Source organism: Papio anubis, chromosome 8 (assembly GCF_008728515.1).
Source record: "Papio anubis isolate 15944 chromosome 8, Panubis1.0, whole genome shotgun sequence".
NCBI lineage: Eukaryota > Metazoa > Chordata > Mammalia > Primates > Cercopithecidae > Papio > Papio anubis.
In genome coordinates this window covers 128,087,826-128,108,253 of record NC_044983.1, presented here as the reverse complement: position 1 = coordinate 128,108,253, position 20,428 = coordinate 128,087,826, and the positions used below count along the sequence as shown (strand labels likewise).

The 20,428-nt window shown below is 33.1% G+C and overlaps 1 protein-coding gene across 22 annotated transcripts in view; it reads right to left on the bottom strand.

Moving 5' to 3' along the window:
- Positions 1–20,428, bottom strand: part of PHF20L1 (PHD finger protein 20 like 1) — a 75,246-nt gene that overhangs the window by 34,345 nt on the left and 20,473 nt on the right. For 6 of the 22 annotated variants that reach the window (XR_651129.3, XM_009213606.3, XM_009213608.3 and 3 more), the window contains 6 exons: positions 17,465–17,553; positions 17,155–17,244; positions 12,242–12,455; positions 11,548–11,676; positions 5,217–5,299; positions 1,442–1,694 (listed from right to left, as the gene is read on the bottom strand). Coding sequence is in view for 21 of the 22 variants with exons in the window: in XM_009213606.3 (XP_009211870.1) it covers positions 1,442–1,694; positions 5,217–5,299; positions 11,548–11,676; positions 12,242–12,455; positions 17,155–17,244; positions 17,465–17,553 (858 nt within the window). In the remaining variant the exon portion in view is untranslated. Of the gene's footprint in view, positions 1–1,441; positions 1,695–3,144; positions 5,300–11,547; positions 11,677–12,241; positions 12,456–17,154; positions 17,245–17,464; positions 17,554–20,428 lie in introns of those variants that run through there. The other 16 variants (XM_009213611.3, XM_009213613.3, XM_009213612.3 and 13 more) reach the window with 7 other exon arrangements.

Below are 20,428 nucleotides of genomic sequence, written 5' to 3'. Positions count from 1 at the left end.
GAACAAAAACAACTTTGTGTACTTATTGTGAGCAAATAATGAGGATATTTAAGATTATGACATTGTGTACTTGGGTTTTTTAAACAACTTGGTAAGTAATTTAGGCACCTTCTAGCAATATAATATAAATATTTGGAAATGTCTTTTATACTTTTAGATATCGTCTCTCTACATGGCATATAAACATTTGACTAGAATAGGCAAGATTATATATGCCAATATATTCATGTTAATTTAGAAAGAGGAAATAAGAACAGTCTAAAGAGACTGATGTTTGGGTATTTAAGAGTAATTTTACAATGAAAACAAAAAAGACATGTTGATAACTAAAAAATATAAAAGAGTAAAATTTAACTGCTATATTGTGGTTATAATACCAAGATATAATTTCCAAAATAAAATGTTTGTTAATGTCATATGACATTCTAGTGACTACTGACACTATTTCATGATGTCATAATGAAATGAAGCTTATTAGGAAAACAACTGAATTATGTTCCCATTCTTTCCACCTATTACAAAGAACAAAACAAAAAAGCAAAACCAGATCAAAATGAAAAAATGATTCAGTAGAAAATATGGCAACTGAAGGAAAAGAGGTTAATATGTCTGATAAAAGTCTTCTGAATGCGAACATCTTTGATTATTCTGGAAGGCACAATATGGAATAGTTCATGAGGAAACGTGTCATATTCACTCAACTGATCATGTATTTCATTTGTCGCATAAAGAGCAAAAAAAAGCATCATTTACCTACTGACTTCAAATAACTGTTATTCGTGTCTCCAACTTAGAATACTAAACTAATATGAGAAACTCAGGGTCAACACAAATCTTGTATTATTTATATATATAGATATATAGGGAGATAGATAGATATACCCATGTGAAAGGTGATTTTGAAAAAGACTGCGCTAATTCTTGAAAAATTAGTAGTACTGAAACAGTAAAATCGTTAAAAAATATAATCACAGAGGCATTTTTCTTTCATTAAAAAGATTAAACTGAAGTCTAGACTACAAATATTATAAGAATGAATAAAATGTATTGCAGAGGGAAGTTATAGACAAGTGAGGACAAAAAAAATCTACAGGAATAGTCTTAAGTAAAAATAGCTATGCTGGATCTTTTTATAACTTTCTCTTTTTTTTGTAATGAATCAGGCCTCTCAGTATGCTCAGATTATTAGTTGAGGAGAGTCAAACTACAGTGGAATCTGTGTTATTAAATGGTAAGGATTCTCAACCAGCAGTAGTCTCTAAGCAATAAATCAGTAAGAAATGTCTATGGTTTTTGCCCCTGGAATAGTTTCAAGCCTTCCCTATCATATCCACCTGAGTTTTTAAAAAGCAACTTCATAAAAATACAATATAACTACAATCAAACTGTTTTTAATGTATCTTATAGGACAAATAACTATTTTTTAAAAATCTGTGCTCACTAGTTTTATTTATCACTGAAGAAGAAAGCTGAGATACAAGCGTCAAATCCTCGACTTGTATTAATTCTGGGGAAAGTGGTGATTTAGGGGGTTTTATACACCCAGAAGAATCTCCAGATTCATGTTTGCATTTCTTGCTGCGAGCCTTCCCTGAAGACAAAGTTGAGGATAACAGTGCAGGTTTCTGAGTGTTGGCAGAACTGCTAATGTCAGCTTCATTTTTTTTCTGACTTTGAGGTTTAGGTGAAATCGCCTGAATAAATAATAAAAAATTGATATTTTTATTTTGGCTTCTTCATTTTTGTTCTTGTATTCTATTTTGACTGTTAAGCAACTTTAGTATCCAGAAACATTGTTAAGCAACATATAACATTTCTATTACAAATGAAAAACCAAAAAGAACCCCACAAATTATTAACTAAAAGTTGAATAGGCTGTCTTTAAAGGGATGCTGTCAACTTTCAGTCTAAATTCATTTTTTAAAATATATTATTTGTAATATTTTCAGAATATAAAATGTTATCTTACTGGACAAATATTTTCAGTATTAAATAGAAATATACCCCTTTAGGAACTATAATTGCCAATGACAATAATTCGAAAAATAAACAGCATCTTCATGTTTTAAAGGATTAGAGGAATACTTAATTTAAGCTTTTGACTTTAGATGTTTTCTTATAAAATCATTTCTTTTATTAAGTTGAATGTGAAGGTCTAAGTAGACAGTTTCCCTTTAAAGAAAGATCTGAACAGGAAAACAATGACCAAATTAACAAAACATTATCTTTAACTCATTTTAGCGCTGAAAGCTAGAGTTTCATAAGCACAATGCATCATGAAATCAGAGCCACCAGCAATATAGAGTTAAAAGACTAAAAAACAATACAAAACAAGCAACAACAACAAAAAAAAAACAAAGAGATAAAGTGTAAGTTAAAAACATTGGATTTAAAAACAAAATACGTCGCATTCTTAGATGAGAGTTTTTACCTTCTTCCTGCCAACTGATACTTTTAAAAAAAAATTAGAACTTTGTCAGTTCTTTCATAAAAGAATATTTTTATTCATTTGGCTGTAAAATTTCCTACATATGTTAAAATATGTGTGAATGTGTCCATTTTTCAAAACAAGAGAAAATAGCTACATTGGATGAATTTGCAATCTATGGTGCTGCAATACCTCTATCTCTTTCTGATACACTTATCTGAGAGCAAAATATATAATATGCATTTTTTGAAAATCGATTCTACCATAGGCCTTTATAAACAGTCAAATTGCTAGCACCATAAACAACGTGCTTGTCCCCAAGAAATCTTTTTACTTCCGTATCTTGTGGAGAATAGCTATCAGGTCTACTGTCTGTAGTTCTCTGGAGTATGAAAGATCATTTTCTGGGGACTAAATAAATAAATAAATAATTCTGTTCCCACTGAGACACAAGTCAAATTTTGCTGGGGAAGAAAAGTGCGTATTTGGTATTAAGTAGGGCACCTTGAATGCTCTACAGACAGCATGTTGGACATACCATATAAAAGGCCTGGTGTCAAGTGTCCCATTCATTCAGTTGTCATCATTTCTCTGATTGGATTTACTCATTATAAATGTGTATAAGTGCAGATTAATTATTTGAAAAGGTACTTCACAAATGGATAGTATTCCTAACCTTACCATAAAAGGTGTTGCCAGAAAAGTAATTAGAGCCATTACTTGTAAATAAACAATTTTATTGTTCATCTTCACATATGTGAAAGACATCACTACAGCATCCATTACTCTCAAGTTACAAAGTTATAAAACAAGATTTTAAAACTTAATATCTTGATAAGGTGCTTAACTTCTAAACAAGGAAAAATTAACATTGTTTTTAAAACTTACTGAGTTATTATGCATCTAATGCAAGTTTTATCCAAAAGTAAATATAACATGAAATATCCCTAATACAATAATCTATAATTAATAAGCTGAGAATTGGGGTTCAAGACCACAGAGTTTGAATTTTTTAAAAATATAAATAAGTCCATTAGCACAGTAAGTTTTGACTACAGGCCTGTTATCAATCGATGTCATGAGTGACATTACTTTAACTCATTAGGAAACAGAGGTTAGTAACAATCAATACCTCTCCTTTAGGTCTATTGCTGATACCAATTGAGATATAATTAAAAGCTTTATAACTCGGCTTTTTAACTATGAAGCGAGGCTAACACATAGGATAAAAATAAGTGTTTGGTTACAAAACATTTTCACATTGAAGTCAACCTGAATGACAAATAGAAAATGAGGGAATGGCGTGGTGTTCCTTAAAATCTAAAATAATTTACAAGGTTTTCATTAATGATTGTTGGTCTCTTTGTTACAAAACTGGCAAGGACTCTCAAAATTTTTTAATTATGAAAATAGAAACAGCCGAGTTACACCATTTTCCTTTCTTTCTTTTTTAAATTCAATTTCAAAACGTGGTTTTCTGTACTTTTCTCTAAGATAGGTACTGCCCTCTACACTAACTTCCACATTTAATAAGTACTTTTCACAATCACATTCACCTCAGCAGGATTGTGCATAATCAAAGATTGACATTGTAATGAATTTTCCAGAAACATTTTATTACCCAAGTCCCTGATTTATCGCATTCTGAGAATACCATAAACAGTGGTGAAAATACAAAATATTGTTATATCTGGGACGTTGAATATAGTAATACACAGTAAAAAAAGTTATTTAAAATTTGGTTGATATATTGACAATAACGGCAAAGACTTAACCGTTTGATGATCACAGAAAATCAGAAGGTATGATTCAATGACATATTAATCAATTTAAAAGACCCATTGATTTAATACAACATTAATGGAGGCACCAAAACAACGCATTGTTATCAAATCAGGCCTAAAATAACCCTGAAAAACTCAATACAATATCAATTAAATTTGGAATAGCTTTTAAAACGCATCTAGAGGAGAGCAAAAGATACTCATTTTAAAGACTTCTTTATTAGGCTACTAATAAAGAAAAGTAATACAAAAAGGATATATTAAAACTACATTAAGGCTCAGATTTTAAAACAGGAGAACCAAGGAAATCCAGTTATGGCTATTACTGCGTTCTTATAGTCTTACAGTGCCTAAGAAGTTAAGCCCTTAGAGAATGTAAAAGCATGCACAGTTCATTATGTACAAGTATTGTGGGAATCTGAAGGTAGCCAAGGCAAAATCTAGCAACTGCAACCTTCACTTTTAAATTCCTCTATTAGGTGGTTTAAAGACAGACCCTTAATAGTTTTTTAAACTCTCTTTTTTTGTAGTTATTAAAATATACATCCTAGCAAAAATGTATGGCTCATTGATCAATTCATAAAACACATAGTCAGTCTAACAACACCAATTGTTACAATATAAAAGAAACTTCTTACAAAAGAAGTTTTATTAGATGTCAAAAAACCCTGTTTTAACTCACAAATGGAAAGTATTTGTGTAAGGGTCTTTTTGTAAGCTAGTTAAAGGTGATCCAGCTGGAAGCTTATACCCTGGGATGCCTGTCTCCAGGCCTTCAAATTTTGGAGACAAAGGCTTTAATGCCAGTCTATGAAATCAAACACTAATGAAGTCTGTAGTTATCTGTATACCTTGGAGAAGGCAGAGTTAAAAATATATCATCAATTAATTAGCTTCCTATTCCCATATCTGATCAAAAGGGGAATTTCAATTACGTAGATATTAGAGCTCCGTGATCATTCCAGTGGGAACCCTGAAAAAAATCAAATGCTACCATTTCATACCTGCTCCAGCATTGGAGCTGTTTCATTGTAGTCTTCCTTTTTTTCAGCACCATCCACCCCAACAGCTTTGGATGCCAACAAACCTTGAGAAAAATTGTACAGAAATTGCTTATTAGAAAAAATACTGATTTACACCCTAATTAACTTTTCAAAAATCTTAGCAGTTGAAATTTCCTATACTTTTTAATATATAGGAAGTAGTCTCAAATGTTTTCTTTTCGAAAATACAAATATGCTTAATAATAAGCCAAGGGACTGAATCAGAACTTAAGAGTTGCTTACCCAGTTGTGTGGGTTTTAATATTACTCAATGAAATCACCAAAAACACACACTTGCACACATACATTTATTCTGTAAAAAGTTAAAATTCTATGTCTTCATGTCCAGATTAAGGTTGCTCAGGTTGCTAATACTTATAATACAGGTTTTGTCTATACAACTATAAAAACAGAATAAGAAGAAATCCTTCCAAACATCTAGAACATAAAATAAGATTTTATGTTGTTTTAGTAGCTAAAAAAGCTACCAATTCTTAAGTTCATTCAGATCCTTTTAATCTACGCTTTATGTGTGCCCAGTCGTACCTCATCTTCTTATGGAGATGGATCTATTTTATATTAAGGGGAAAAAAGTGTGGGTCCTTCCTAGAACATCTGAACTTAACATTATAGTTTATTTTGTCATTTTGTCTATAAATGACAAAACTTTTTAGAAGTCCCAGTTTTCTTCTATGTATGTCACTAATTCTCAAATTTAAAAGACAGAATAGGCCAACGTGGTGGCTTATGCCTGTAATTCCAGCACTTTGGGAGGGCCGAGGCAGGTAGATCACTTGAGATCAAGAGCAAGACCAGCCTGGCAAACGTGGTGAAACCCCGTCTCTACTAAAAATACAAAAATTAGCCAGCTTGGTGGCAGGCCCCTGTAATTCAAGTTACTCAGGAGGCTGAGGCAGGAGAATCACTGAAACCCAGGAGGCAGAAGTTGCAGTGAGCCGAGATCCCGCCACTGCACTCCACCCTAGGTGACAGAGTGAGACTCCGTCACCTCCCCCCAAAAAAAAGACAGAATATTTTATTGTAATATATAACTGTATCAATTTGAATCCCAAGACATTAAAACTCTGCTTTAATAAAATATAGGCATTTACTTGGTTAAAATTCTTTGCTAAGCCTGTCAGATACCTTCAATGAAGTCTAGTTTATAAGCTTTGTTTAAGGCCACCCTGCTCATAAAAAGTCACCAAAATTCATTTCTGTGTCATTTCAAAGTTGTCAGTTACCTTCAATGAAGCCCAGTTTATAAGCCTAGAACAAGTATTTGTTTTTGTTTATGGCCACGCTGCTCATGAAAGGTCACTAAAAATCATTTTTTGAGTCATTTCAAAGTTGGCCAGAGGCAAACTTTGCTCCAAAGGAAGCATGTTTAACAACTGACAACTTAATAGTAAACTGACTACAGCAATTATACTACATACATTACAGAAGCTGTCCACAACATATTTAACAGGAGAAAAATGGTGCCCCCTCAAACACAGTATGATGTAGAGGTATCCATGAGGCAACATGTCTTGACTTTATCAGATAGCTACCCTAAAGAAGTTAAGTGATCAAGGTAGGAATTCACATATTAAAATTATATTCTTGGGCCCAGCACGGTGCCTCACGCCTGTAATCCCAGCACTTTGGGAGGCTGAGATGGGAGGATCACCTGAGGTCAGGAGTTTGAGACCAGCCTGGCCAACACGGTGAAACCCCGTCTCTACTAAAAATACAAAAATTAGCTGGGTATGGTGGCACACACCTGTAATCCCAGTTTGGGAGGCTGAGGCACGAGAATCACTTGAACCTGGGAGGTGAAGGCTGCAGTGAGCCGAGATGGCACCACTGCACTTTATCCTGGGGGACAGCGTGATACTCTGTCTCTAAATAAATAAATAAAAAAATAGATAAATAATAAAATTATATTCTTAAAGTAGTACTCGAGCAAATTCTAAATTAGGCAAAAGGTACCTAGTACTCAGAATGTACTTTAAAATAAAAAAGGCTGAGTGTAAGACAATGATTTTGATACATCTATGATTAGTATTAAAACTGGTATTTAAGGTCTGGCGCAGTGGCTCATGCCTGTAATCTTACACATTGGGAGGCCGAGCTGGGTGGGTTGCTTGAGCCCAGGAGTTTGAGACCAGCTTGGGCAATATAGCAAGATCCCATATCTATATTTAAAAATAAGTAGAAAACAACAACAACAAAACCCTGGTATTTGTACCAGTTTGAGATTTAAAAAAAAAAAAAAAAAGCAAAAACCAAAAAAACTACATAGTTTGTTACAGTCTCACACCACATCAACTGTATATAAACAATTTTACAAAAACAGCTTCAATCCTAATTATATTCTGAACATACTGAATATTTATTTAACATTTAAAGTCACATTCATTAGGTTTTTATTCTCCAGCTAATATTCTTAAGGCCCAACAAACTATTGAAATAAAAATAATTAGAAAATCAAGTTGTTCTTTTGCAGGAAACTGAGTAGAGTTCTTTTTCTAAGGACTAGTCAAACAGGAAAATTTTGCTATTTAATATATTTATATAATTATATCTTTTACTTTCTTTCCTTTCATATAGGTGGTAGAAATAGTTTTTAATACTCAATAGATGAAACAGATCACAAACTAAAAAACTGAAAATAAGGTACCACGAGTAATAAAAGAAACAAAATAATTCACCCATAACATACGGATTTACATTAGGATATTACAGATCCAGTTTATTAAAATCCCTTTCCATTAATGGTTTGAGAAGGAAAAATAAAGTATTGTAATGTGTTCATAAAAAGTAATGAGATTTAAGAAAAACTACTTAAAATCAGATTTTAAAATGCATACTTGGTTATCTAGAGAATTTAAAAGCCCAAATATGATTAATAAAGTTTTTTCACGCTTTACATTCACACCAACTTATAAAAGAGTTATTAAATATAAACAACAAAATGGAACAAATAATAAAATAGGTACTTGAAGAGACAACTCTGACTACTTCTGCCTTAAGAGGCAGTCCAAAATCTGTTATCTTAACCTGCTAATATTCCAGGAAAAAATGCACTATCCACAGAAAATGAGAAGAATTAACTGAAAGGAAATTATCAGCAAGTACCTATTAATTATCAATGTATTACTACCAGGCCCTCTTCTAGAAGAATATACCTATGGGATAAAATTGCCCAGTAAGAATGCATTATGCTCCTTCAAGAAATTATTTAAATTTAGGTAAAAGAAGAATATCAAACAGTCATCAGTTCCACCCACCAACAAAGTTACAACTTTCCAATATTCTATATTAGCTATAAAAAATACACAGCTGGTCTTTTCCTGCCAATAGGAATAAGTAGAACAGAGCCCAGAGCTCCCTGGAATGGGAAAGGGAAACAAAGAAAGAGCAAAGTGGTTAAATTCTTGGTCTACTTTTCATCCAGGTATTTCAAAACACAATCTTCTTGCTGGAACTAAGAATCAAATATTCTTGATATTATTATCAATAACATACTATTGGTCAATTCAAATTTCAGGATTTTTTAAACTTTTTAAATTCCTTAAGTTACAAAAACACACCTAAGCTAGCTGAAATTCCAGAAACTCTTAGAGCCTATTAGAAAGAGACCATGCACTAACTGCTGATGTTTTTCTCCTTTGCTCCCTCGATAATCTGCAGTGTAGTCTACTCAAATTCAATTTGTTTGCAACTTTGTCCCAAAAGTATGGACTACTAATTTTCTAAGTAAAATCATTTATTTCAAATCAGTATGCATAAGCCATAAAATAATAGCTATCAATAAGGTACATTACATAATGAAAAATATGAACCAGGAAGTTGTGTGTGTGTGTGTGTGTATCTATTGCACAGTATATGGAATATGTATATATGCACATATATGAAATATGTATATGTGTATATATGGAAATATGTATATATATATGTATATACATATATACATATTCCATATACTGTGCAACTATATTTTCAATGTCTACCTACTTGGAATCTTTGAAAAAAGCCATCCTTGTAACATTCTCTATATAGAAATCGGGTTTAAAATCATCACATGGTATGTATGTGGCAAAGTGAATAGAAAGAATGATAAATATATGAATTAAAGTTATCCAATAGCTGGTCCACTTATTTAAGGTAGAACTCTTTTAAAAAATAACAAAATAGAGTGGAGAGAAATACATCAGAGCAGGCTGCCATGATCCCAGCCCCAATCCTCTCAGTAGTAAAGGACAAAAAGACACATACAGATGAGCTTGATAAATTTAAAATATACCATAATGCCATAACAAAATTACTATTTTAGTTCTTATTTATCTTTATAACCTATAAATGAAATTTACTGTACAAAGGCAAGCCTGAATTTTAACTACTGAAGACAATCTTACAATATCTATGGTCTTTTTGCATGACATAGTTGCAACATGAAATCAGAAATAGATGTAGAAAGATGAACTATTAAAAAGATTATCACACACTTAAATTTTCTGAGTAAATAAAAAGATAGTAATGGCTTCACATTCATAAAATCTTATGCTTTGCTGCTGCTGTCAAACTGTAACTTATTCATCTGAGACCCCCGAGGGAAAGTGAAGAGAAAATCCCTCCATGGAAGGGAAGGGTGTTACTAAGCAACCAGTATTACAAACTTGAGGCACATGGTAAAATGGTACTTTCTTTCCCCACTACTGTCTTTTCAAGGCCATAGAGAAATAATGCATCATTGTGGGCTCAGCTGAGTTTTTCAGTTGCAGTTTTTTTGTTTTTTTACTTCTTTAAACGTTGAGCTTGAATCTCCCAATAAGGCATATGTAAGAGTACATTGACTGAAACTATTAAAAGCAGGTTATCCAAATTGAAGGAAAAAAAAAACATGATGCTGGAAAGCTGGCAGTTGTATCATGTCAGCGTCACCTCCGTCTTCTTTGATCTCGACTCCTCCAACAGTGCTGTTTCAATCTTTGTATCACAGGAGTTAGAAATACTACTCCACTTCTGCCCAGCACATAGCACTGGGTTCCATATTTTAAGGCAAAACTGAAGTCTCATGCCATAAGAACAACCACTTAGAGAACATTTGGCTTTCTCCAAGGTTAATAGTTTACAAGGAAAAGGTATAACAGGTTAATTGATTTAAAATATTTCCTCTCCTGGGGCCAAATATGTCCTTTATCAGACACAGGCATGAAAATAATATATACAAATGGCAAGAGACTAAATATTCTCACCTGCTGAAACCAATTATAATCACCTAGATGAACAATATAAATAAAACAGTGGTTCTAAACAACCCTCAGCTCCAGAGTCACCTTTCAGTTAGCTTCCTCTCTTCAGAAAATGGTCAAAATGTTCAGTTTACATTTATTCCTAAATCTGACCATGAAATCAAGCTTCTTCAAGTTGAAGCCAACAAAGGTTTATACAGCTTAATTAGGCCAAAGGCACTAAAAAAAGGTTCTGTCCTCATAATAAGAACATATGACTAAATCATGAAAGTATTTAAATTCCCCTTTTAACATTTACTCAGAAAAGGTAAATATGTTCACAATTTCTTTTGAAGACTAGAATTACCAGGCTGAATAGACCATGAAAACGGCAGGATGTAGTATGACTGGCCCCAATTCTAATCCTTCAATCCCCTCTTCCATGAACACTAACCAGGCTAGAATTTTCAGTGTTTTCTAACAGCCTAGCACGGCTATTTCCTAAACTAAACTACAAGAAATCACACGGAAATAAGCCCAGATGCTAGTGACCAACCTGAAGAGTAGAAATTAAAAAAACAACAAGAAACTTACAGAAATACTTTCACATCAGAAATTCAGAAATTAACAGATTCAGGAAGTAAATGTAAGTCAGTCATCTTTCCAACTATATATGGCACCATCCTTAAGTAAGACTGGTCAAGTATACGAATGTATAAAAACATTTAAAACCTCAGAAATTGTGTCACCATAAGTTGACAAAATAATTCTTCTAGAAACTATTATCACCAATGTAATTTAAAAAATGACTGAGCTTTGTAGCATTCATCCTTATCAACCCTCACAACATCCCTGTGAGGTAGGTAGAAGATACGTGCTATTTTTCACATTTTACAACAGAAAAAGCTGACAGTGTTGAAAGACGCTGACTTTGAAGAACCAGAAAGTAACTGTCTATGTTAACAGGTCCATGACACTAAACCAAAACCATTTTACTTCATTAAAAATAAATTACTCTAAAATTAAACCTTCCATTTCCCACCCCCCCCAAAAAAAAAATCATTGTAGTTTACCAGTAATCTTGTTAAGTCGAGCTCTCTTTGCCTGAAATGAGTTGCCTTGATTATTTTTCCTCTTGTTTGATAATGTGCTCTCTGGCTGTGGAAAGACCATCTTTGGAACGTTCTCTACATGAAGTCCTACTTTTAATAGAACACATATATGAGAGTTTATCTAGAATCCAAAATTAAAACACATGATTTTTTAATAGCAAAATAGTAAAAATGTTTTTCACATTAGTTTTTTAAATCTACTACTTGATACAGACCTTTGAAAAACACAAATCCTTCCAGACTAGTATGTTAGAAATAAAAGACAACTAAAGCAGTTATTCTTAAAGCAGGAAGATGACTTACTGCTTTTTCCGTATTACATATGAAGCATATACAGAAGCATATAAAAGGTTGAAGAAAAAACACAAAAGAAAAAATTTCAAACAAAAACCTGCTATCAAGAAGTTACAAATCAAAAGCTCAACCTATTTCTATTCAAGAATACTGAGGGCATCCAGTATCAAGTAACCCAAACCAGACTATTAATTTTCAGGTCTATCTGTAAAATGCTAGAAAAGTTAGCCATCATATTATGCTAGGGAAAAAAGCTTAAAAATTTAATTATACATTCAAAATCAAAGGGGCCAAGGGATTTGACTTTACTACATGAGTTTACCAGTGTCATAAGGAATTAACGTAAGAATGTATTTTGTACCAAATGTTTCACTAGATGTAGGCAGATCTTCCTTCTTCTCTACGTCTGGTGTGGCTATACAAGCTGAAGTTTCTTCCTTCTTTGAAGGTACTTTAAACCACTTTCTCTCATCTTTATCCTTATCTTTATTGCTGTTAGCGCTGGTTCGAGGTTTACTCCCTGTTTTGTTCTTGGCTGCAGCTGCAGCAGCTGCTTTGACTAAAGCTATCCAATCCTCCAAAGGAAAAACACAAAACATGTGAAGTATTAAAAATTAATTAAAATGTAATTACACTAATAAAAATATGTGTCACATTTTCAAAGCTATTTTCACATGTAACCAAACATAAATATAGAGAGAACAATATTTACATGATAGCTCAACATGGTAGGTTATCAAATTTAATAATCGAATGAGTTAGATTGTACAACCTCTCATAAAAATAGGAAGCACATTCAATAACAGGTATTCCAAGGATATACTTTTACAGGAGTTAAAATCTAAAATAGCAGAGGAAACCTATGGCAGATACGGAATACTACATGACATGCTACCTTAGTATTTTAGGGCTCAAATGTTGCATTCCATCTCTTTCCCATAATACAAAGGACTATAAAAGAAGGGAAAAATGCTATCTTGCAACTCTACAAAGATTAAAAATAGTGTATTCCCACCTACCAAATTGCTATTCCTTATTAGGATGAATGTACCATTCAAATTATAGTCAATCTCATAGAAATCAAGAAAGGTACGATTTTTATTATTTTCTAAAGCTACTGAAGTTCAGATAGCAATTTATCACAACAGCTTAATAATACTGATGAAGAAGAAAAGAGCTCCATTGACCAAGGTAAAGCATTAACTGTCAAAACTCCATATTAATTTATCTCCCCATACAACATCCTAGGTCTTTGGTATCATTCCTCTGAGGTGCAAATATTTATTTTTCCTGTGTTAGTTTGTTGTTAAATACATTTTACTATTGCATTTTTAACTAAAAATGCTTATTATAAAAAAAAAAGGTGTAAGGAAGTATAAAGTGGTCCTAACATTTTAATTTTCACAATCAAAATGTTTTTAAGACAAATATTTTAAAATAAATACAAATATCTCTACAAAGTGAATCTGCTGAGACCACTAAGCTTTGTCAAATAGACTACCAGTTCAGACTTACTCAAAATACTTTTAATCCCTAGTCCAAGCAACTAAAAATTTCACAACATCAAATGAATTTAATTCATGGTTTACATTAACAAATATAAGCAAAATAGGTTAATAAAATTAAGCAATGAACAATGTAGATTAACACTACCTTAAAAATATATGGTGAAAACAATAAACCATTTAAAAAAAAATCTGTATTCTAACTCTTTCTCTCATGACTGAAATTAACTGAAAACATGTGATTGCACTTAACACATTCAATCATCAATTTTCTACTGAACACCCTGTCCTAATGTTTATGCCAGGTACTAGGCTAAACATTCAGGAGACCGCAAGTGGTAAAAGACTGGTCCTGTTCATAAGTAATTCACGGGTAAATGCAATTAGCTATAAGCCGTGACAAGAGACGTACTAGAGAAATAAACAAAATACTACAGAACAGAAAAGAAAAGACTGATTTTGACTGAAGAGAAAGACTAATGCAAAGCTTCAGGGAAAATGATAGATGAGCTGAACCCTAAAGGTAAGTAGGAATTTCCCAGGGAAAGCGGTAGTGGAAAAGGAGAAAAGGTTACTCCAAGCAAAAGGAAAAACATTAAACAAAGGCCAGGAGTGAAAGTGTACAGGAAAGTGAAAGAGCGATGAAAGGTTCAAGGAGCAACATGGGTAGGTAAAAGCAGTAAAACATGGGTAAAACATGGGTAGGTAAAAGCAGTATGGCTAAGTTGAGCTTTGAGACTAACATTTAAGCAGTAAGAAAAGAAAGCATCATCAATGAAAAAGAAAGGATCGAGAGAGAACAATCAACAAAGTGGGATGAGAAACAGAGAAACAAGAGTAAGTATAATCAGACAACCAAAAGGAAAGTGTTATATGCCACAGAGATCATATGTTTGCAGACCTATTAAGAGTAGAGCATTTAATTCTGGTTCCATACTGTGGGGAAAATGTTAAGTTGTCAGAGTTGCTGGAAAATGTCAGAAGTAATTTCCATCCCAAGTTGTTTTCTACCTCCAATAAAGAAAAAAATTAAAAAGAGACTCACACTGCACCTTTTAAAATCTAAATGCTTTTTAAATGCTTTTTAATCATACGACTTGCATGGGAATCACTGTAGCTGTGTGATTAAAGAATTCTCTCATTGTTTTGCTCTTTTATTTTTACATTGAGTTCTATTTTGTGTTTGCTTTTATGTTTATTTATATAAATTTATGGGATTCATGTGAAATTTTGTTACATGCATATACTTAGTAGTGATCAATTTAGTGTATTTAGGGTGTCCATCACCCAAATATAGTACATTTTTATTAACTATAGTTATTCTACTTTGCTATCAAACACTGAATTTATTCCTTCTATAGAAAAGCTTCATTGTTAAAAATAACTGAAGTGTGATCTTTCCATCAACTATAACTAATAATGATGTTTTCAAGCTTTTTGTAGATAACATAATAGAATATTGCACTAAAAAGGGCAGTCTTTGAAATCAGAAACTCTGGGTTAAAGGAATCACTTTGCACAGAATAAGCAAAATTTTAAGTCAGTCAGTCACTCAATTCTCTAAGTTCTGAATTCTTCAAATGCGAAACAGAAATATTAGCCATACCTATGCCAAAGGTTCTATGAGAATCCAGTGAAAGAATGTACACAAAAAATGTTTTGTAAATATTAATAGCAAAGGACCTATGAGCCAACCATTAACACTAGTGAGTTACAATGTAACTTTTGTATCAGCACACCCTCAGGAAGAAGAAATGAGAGAAAAGGCAAGTACTTCTGTTACAAGCTTCCAAATTAAATATGTAATGGCTCAATCTCTCATCCTGTAATTACTACTGCTCTTATTAGAGTAGAAAACCAGAAGGAACAAGGAGGTATCTCATAAGATGAAGGAATCAATCACCCTCCTATAATATATGTCAGTTTCATAGCTATTTATGTATCAACACTACCATGCCACACAAAATTACGTGGAAGAAGAAAAAAATGTAGGGAGAAAAAGAGGGGATCTTATTTTGGGCTGTTAACATGTCTACCTTCTTTCCCAGTGAGAAAAAATGTCTACAAAGAAAGTATTAGAAGGACTACAGCTCACATTGCACCCACTATAATATTAAAAGCTCTTTAAGGTGCTCAAGCTAACCTCTTAATGCAAGCAGAAGTTTATCCAGTATTAACCAACTGGTTCAAAGTCAAAGACAACAGAATTAAGACTTATTTAGGCTTAAGAATATTAATTAATCTGGAGGTTTGAATATGCCAAAGTGTTATTAATGTCACATTTTAGACAGGTTCAGGAAGAACATTTCCACAGTGCATTAATTTGATGCACTATTCTTCACTAGCTTAATTTAAAAATTATCTTTATAGAGAAATTCTCAAAGTCCTCAAAATCTTGCGGCTATATTACGCAAGAGAGCCGCCCCCCCTCGCCCTTAGCTTTGCCCAAATAACACCTGATTTGGCATATTTCCTTGATGAAGGCAAGTCAAAAGCTTGTTGGGAAAAAGCAACTCATAAAATGAGAGTCATTTATGAAACACAATTCTACAAATATTGTTAACATTGCTGTAATTAAGAATTCTAAAGAAAAAATGAAAAATTAAAAGAAATATACTACTACCCAAATATTATTTCAATTGTTTTGTATCTTGGCACTGATCTTAATGTTACAATGCATCATAGTGTGACTAAAGAATCACTACTTATTAAAAACAAACATCCATAACATCCAATAAATTTAATTTTTACAACCTGTAATTTTACCACAAACCAAATTGGCTCAGTGTCTCACTTTGACAAAACAAAGTTTTAAGGCAATAATATTAATGTCAATTCATGAACATATCTGATCAACCAGAATAACAAAATAATTGTTTTAAAGCAAAAAAAAAAAAAAATTGAGACTTTTGTTTAACCAGGTATATACTAAACAATGTTCCCAACATTTTAATCAATCTATGTAGTAACCAAGAAATCACACCACTGAATGCTTAAAAGAACACTTTATTTATACACACATGTGGGAAGACACAAAGCCACTTCCTGATCAAAAGCATTTTTATTTTAAATTGCATTTACATGTTGATTAGAGGAAATCTGCTTGCTAATCATTTCATAACTAAATTTTTGAAAACCAGGCAATTTAAAACAATCACACTTATTTCTTCATGAATTTTTTAATGTGGTAGTTATACATTTCTAGAGCACTAAATGTTTATACTTTACTGAAGCTGACCAGGTAATTTCAATACATTTCAGAATGACAGTTTACACCGCATGTTATGGAACAAATATGTAGCATATTTCCACATTAGACATTTTTACAGACTACTTTCAATTTCTTAAAATTAATTGTAGGTCCAGGTGCTGAAAATCCCAAATAACAGCAGAATATAAAAGAAAATATTTTAAATTTCTAATGGCACCTTTCTTTCCAGTATTTCAGAAAACATAGCCAACAAATGAAATTGTGGTTTTACCTCCACCCAAGATTCTCCTTCCAATGCTTACCGTCCATTCTTGCTTTGAGCAGTGACAAAGCATACAATACACTGCTTCCATCATATGACTCAGAGAGCCCTATCTGAAACAGCCTACAGAGTGTCAGGTAAGCGCCTTTTAAAGGAAGATAAATGACTATGATTTGTAGAAGGAAAGAAGAAGATAAGAACTCAATGTAAAATTTTATATTAAAAAATTTTAACTTTCTAAATGACATTATATACCAGGAAAAACAAAACAAAATTCAAAAAAAAAAGGCACTTACCTCACTTCCCATAGACTGGTTACACGATCCAGCTGGGTCGATAGGACAACACCAGCTTAGTGGATGCTGGGATTTCACCTGGAACAGAAACTAGTGACCTATAACTTTAGCAGGTCTAAACCAAAGAAGCAAAAATCAAATGTATAATTTATTTTACAGTCTAAGCTTCCTTTTCTTGCTGCTATTTGGGGCTATCAGCACATAACCCTACAATTAGTTCATTTAAAAAATATATATATAAATATATTTTGAACAATCACCGTTCAAGAAGATGTCCCTTTGGGTAGCTAGGAATACTGAACACTCTTACCTGCCCCTTAGCATCCTCGGGCATGGCTTTAATGTGCATTCTTTTTAAACAACGAATTACTCCATCATAAAACTGAACTGTAAATGTTCCTGAAACAGGAGCAAGTCAGAATCATTAGAAAATATAATTCAAGTTTACAGCAACACTTGAAATCTAACAAGTAGTGACCTGTATAGATAAATGCTTAGGAATGCAAAAACTACAAATACTCCTGTTAAGGACTCCATCAAGTTTAAGTTTACTTTCTCCCTCCCTCTAAAAACAACTCTGAACTCCTGTTTCCCCTAACAAGTACATAAATTAAGTCTTGATAAGTTAGTTCCATGTAATTCTGATTTTTACTAAGAAATTTTACAATTTTACAATAATTTAAATGTTTAGACTCATAACATAGCTGACAAAAGTAAAATCATTACTTACAAAAATATATATTTCCATAGGCATTACCATTTGCTCTTTGAATGTTTCTTTCAAAAGAAGTAATACAGAGAAGGAGCTGATATGCAAAAAAGATAATTTACCCTGGAAAGGATTATTCCTTGGGCAATAACAACAAACTGGAAAATAAGAATTATAGTTCTAGATTTTAAAGCTAGAAAATATTTTACAAATCAACTAGATAAAAGTCTTCACAAAGTAGCTCAGAACACTGAACTCTAGAGGAAGGCTAAATGCTATACCCAATGGCATTCACCTAAGTGGCAGGCAGCATGGCCATAATTAATATTTCCAATCTCGTCTAGTCGTCCATGTCTTTCCTACAAACTCATCCTACTTGAAGGCCTCAAGATTGTTTGTCTATTATGAAGCATATTCACTTTCTGTTACAGACCCCATGCTTTCAAGTCAATATAAACCAGTCCTATTAGAAGATACATAAATTATGTATAATGCCTACTTAAGGAAATTCAAATGTTTTTCTGTCATTTCCTAGATAAATGTTCTTCTACCATTTCCCCAATTAAGGCAGAATCTCACTTTAAGTAAACAGATACTTGGTCTTTATAAAAGAATTATAAATTATAAACAAGAAATATGACGATCATTACTAATGTCCTTGGGGTTGGCACCAAAGCCAATAATATATATGTGCAAAGATTTTTGTGGGGCGTACTTTGAATAACACCATGATTTTGTATCTTTCTATAATTAGCATAATGTTGAATTTCACAGATATAAAGATCTAAATTCAAGTTATACAAACAATTGATCAGGTGAATATTAAGGATGTATGTAAAGACACTAGAAATATTTTGAGAATGCCAAACTCTGCGTACACCTTGCACTCCCATCTTTCCTGCAACTTTCTGTCTTCCTTCTTCAACACAGCATTCCAGAAAAACTTAGCTTGTACACCAGGCCGTCTGGGCATCAATACCTCTCTGCCTTTGCTCATGCTGTTTCCTCTGTTGTGATGCCTTTCTCCTTTCCTTATGTATATCTAAACCCCACTCCACTCTTCCAGTACCATTCCCAAGATGAAAACTTCCCCAATACTCCAGTACACCCTGACTGGCCCCTTTTCTTCGCTTCTATATGCTATATTACAAATGCCTAAATGTTCACAATTGTTCATTTTGGTTTGCTGTTACATTGAATGGACGGCTTCTTTTGCTCTTCTGATTTTTGTCAAGGTGGGGAGGGGGCAGGACTATCCACCACTTGGGACATACAGAAATCACAGTATTAATAGCTTTCAGAAAACAAATAGTATCTGCCAATATTTCAGTATGTGTTCACTGAAACTACTCTTGAAATCGCTGGGATCACAATCAGTATCATCACTCTTCCGCTAAGGTAAGCTAAATTTTCTATATTAAATGCCTGTAGATGAAAGGGATAGAATAAAGAATGAGGGTGGTTTTGTTCTGAGTGTGTGTGATATGTGTGTACTTGCATCTGCACACACACAGGGAACTTGATGCATGGAACGAAGGTCCCAAAGCTCTTAAAAGAAACTGTTATGAATTAATGTAGAGGGCAATGACCGTGTAATTTTACTTCGTTTTGGGTACATCCTATTACCCAACAGAAGAGATTTGACTTCTTCCTTTACTTCCACAAATTGTTACTGACTGTCTACTATGTGCTAGGCTCTGGACTAGACACTCAAGAGCCAACGTGAATAAGACTTGGGAATGTAAGCTCCATAACACAGCTCCACAGAAGTGTAAGTGCACAGGGAAATACAGGCCCCACTAGAAAAGAAGAAACAGCCTGCACACCTGACAACTGAAACTGAGATGTCTCTCAACTCTTTCTGTAGGGGTAACCAGTGGTAAGAAAATCATAGCCATATTCATGATTTCAATTCATTAAACAATATATTGGATTAAGGTCTTTATAAAGTTATATCATGATTTCTAGCTAGACTACTATGATTTTTATTTTTCCACACCTAACATTCCTTAATATATCTCTGTTTTCTCTTCTGTCTTCTCTTACCTCCTATTTTCTCTCAAGTTTGTTGTTAGATTAAATCCTCAGCTTAAAAAACTCTTCCATGGCTCCCATCACCTCCAAATAAAATTCTAATTCTTTAGCAAGGTTACATGACACTTCATATACCAATCTTTGCCTTTCCCTCCAACCTGTACTCCAGCTATTCTATCATCTTTAAACGAATCTTTCATTCTAAGCAACCTGCAGTTCCTTAAAATGACATGGCATGCCTCTCCCACTTCTGTTATTTTCCACATATTTATCCCACCAGATCACCTTTTGATCACTTCTTTAGCTAACTTAGTTGTCTTTCAAGACTCAGTTTAAAGGAAATGTCCCCTTACTTAGATTAAATGCCCTTCTTGCCAAGAAGCTGTCACTCAATGTTTGTTTCTTTAGTAATAACAATGAATACAGAAATCCCCCTTATCCACGATTTCGCTTTCCACAGTTGCAGTCAACCGCGGTCTGAAAAGGAGTGAGTATAGCACAATAAAGTATTTCATGAGAGAGAGACAAGGG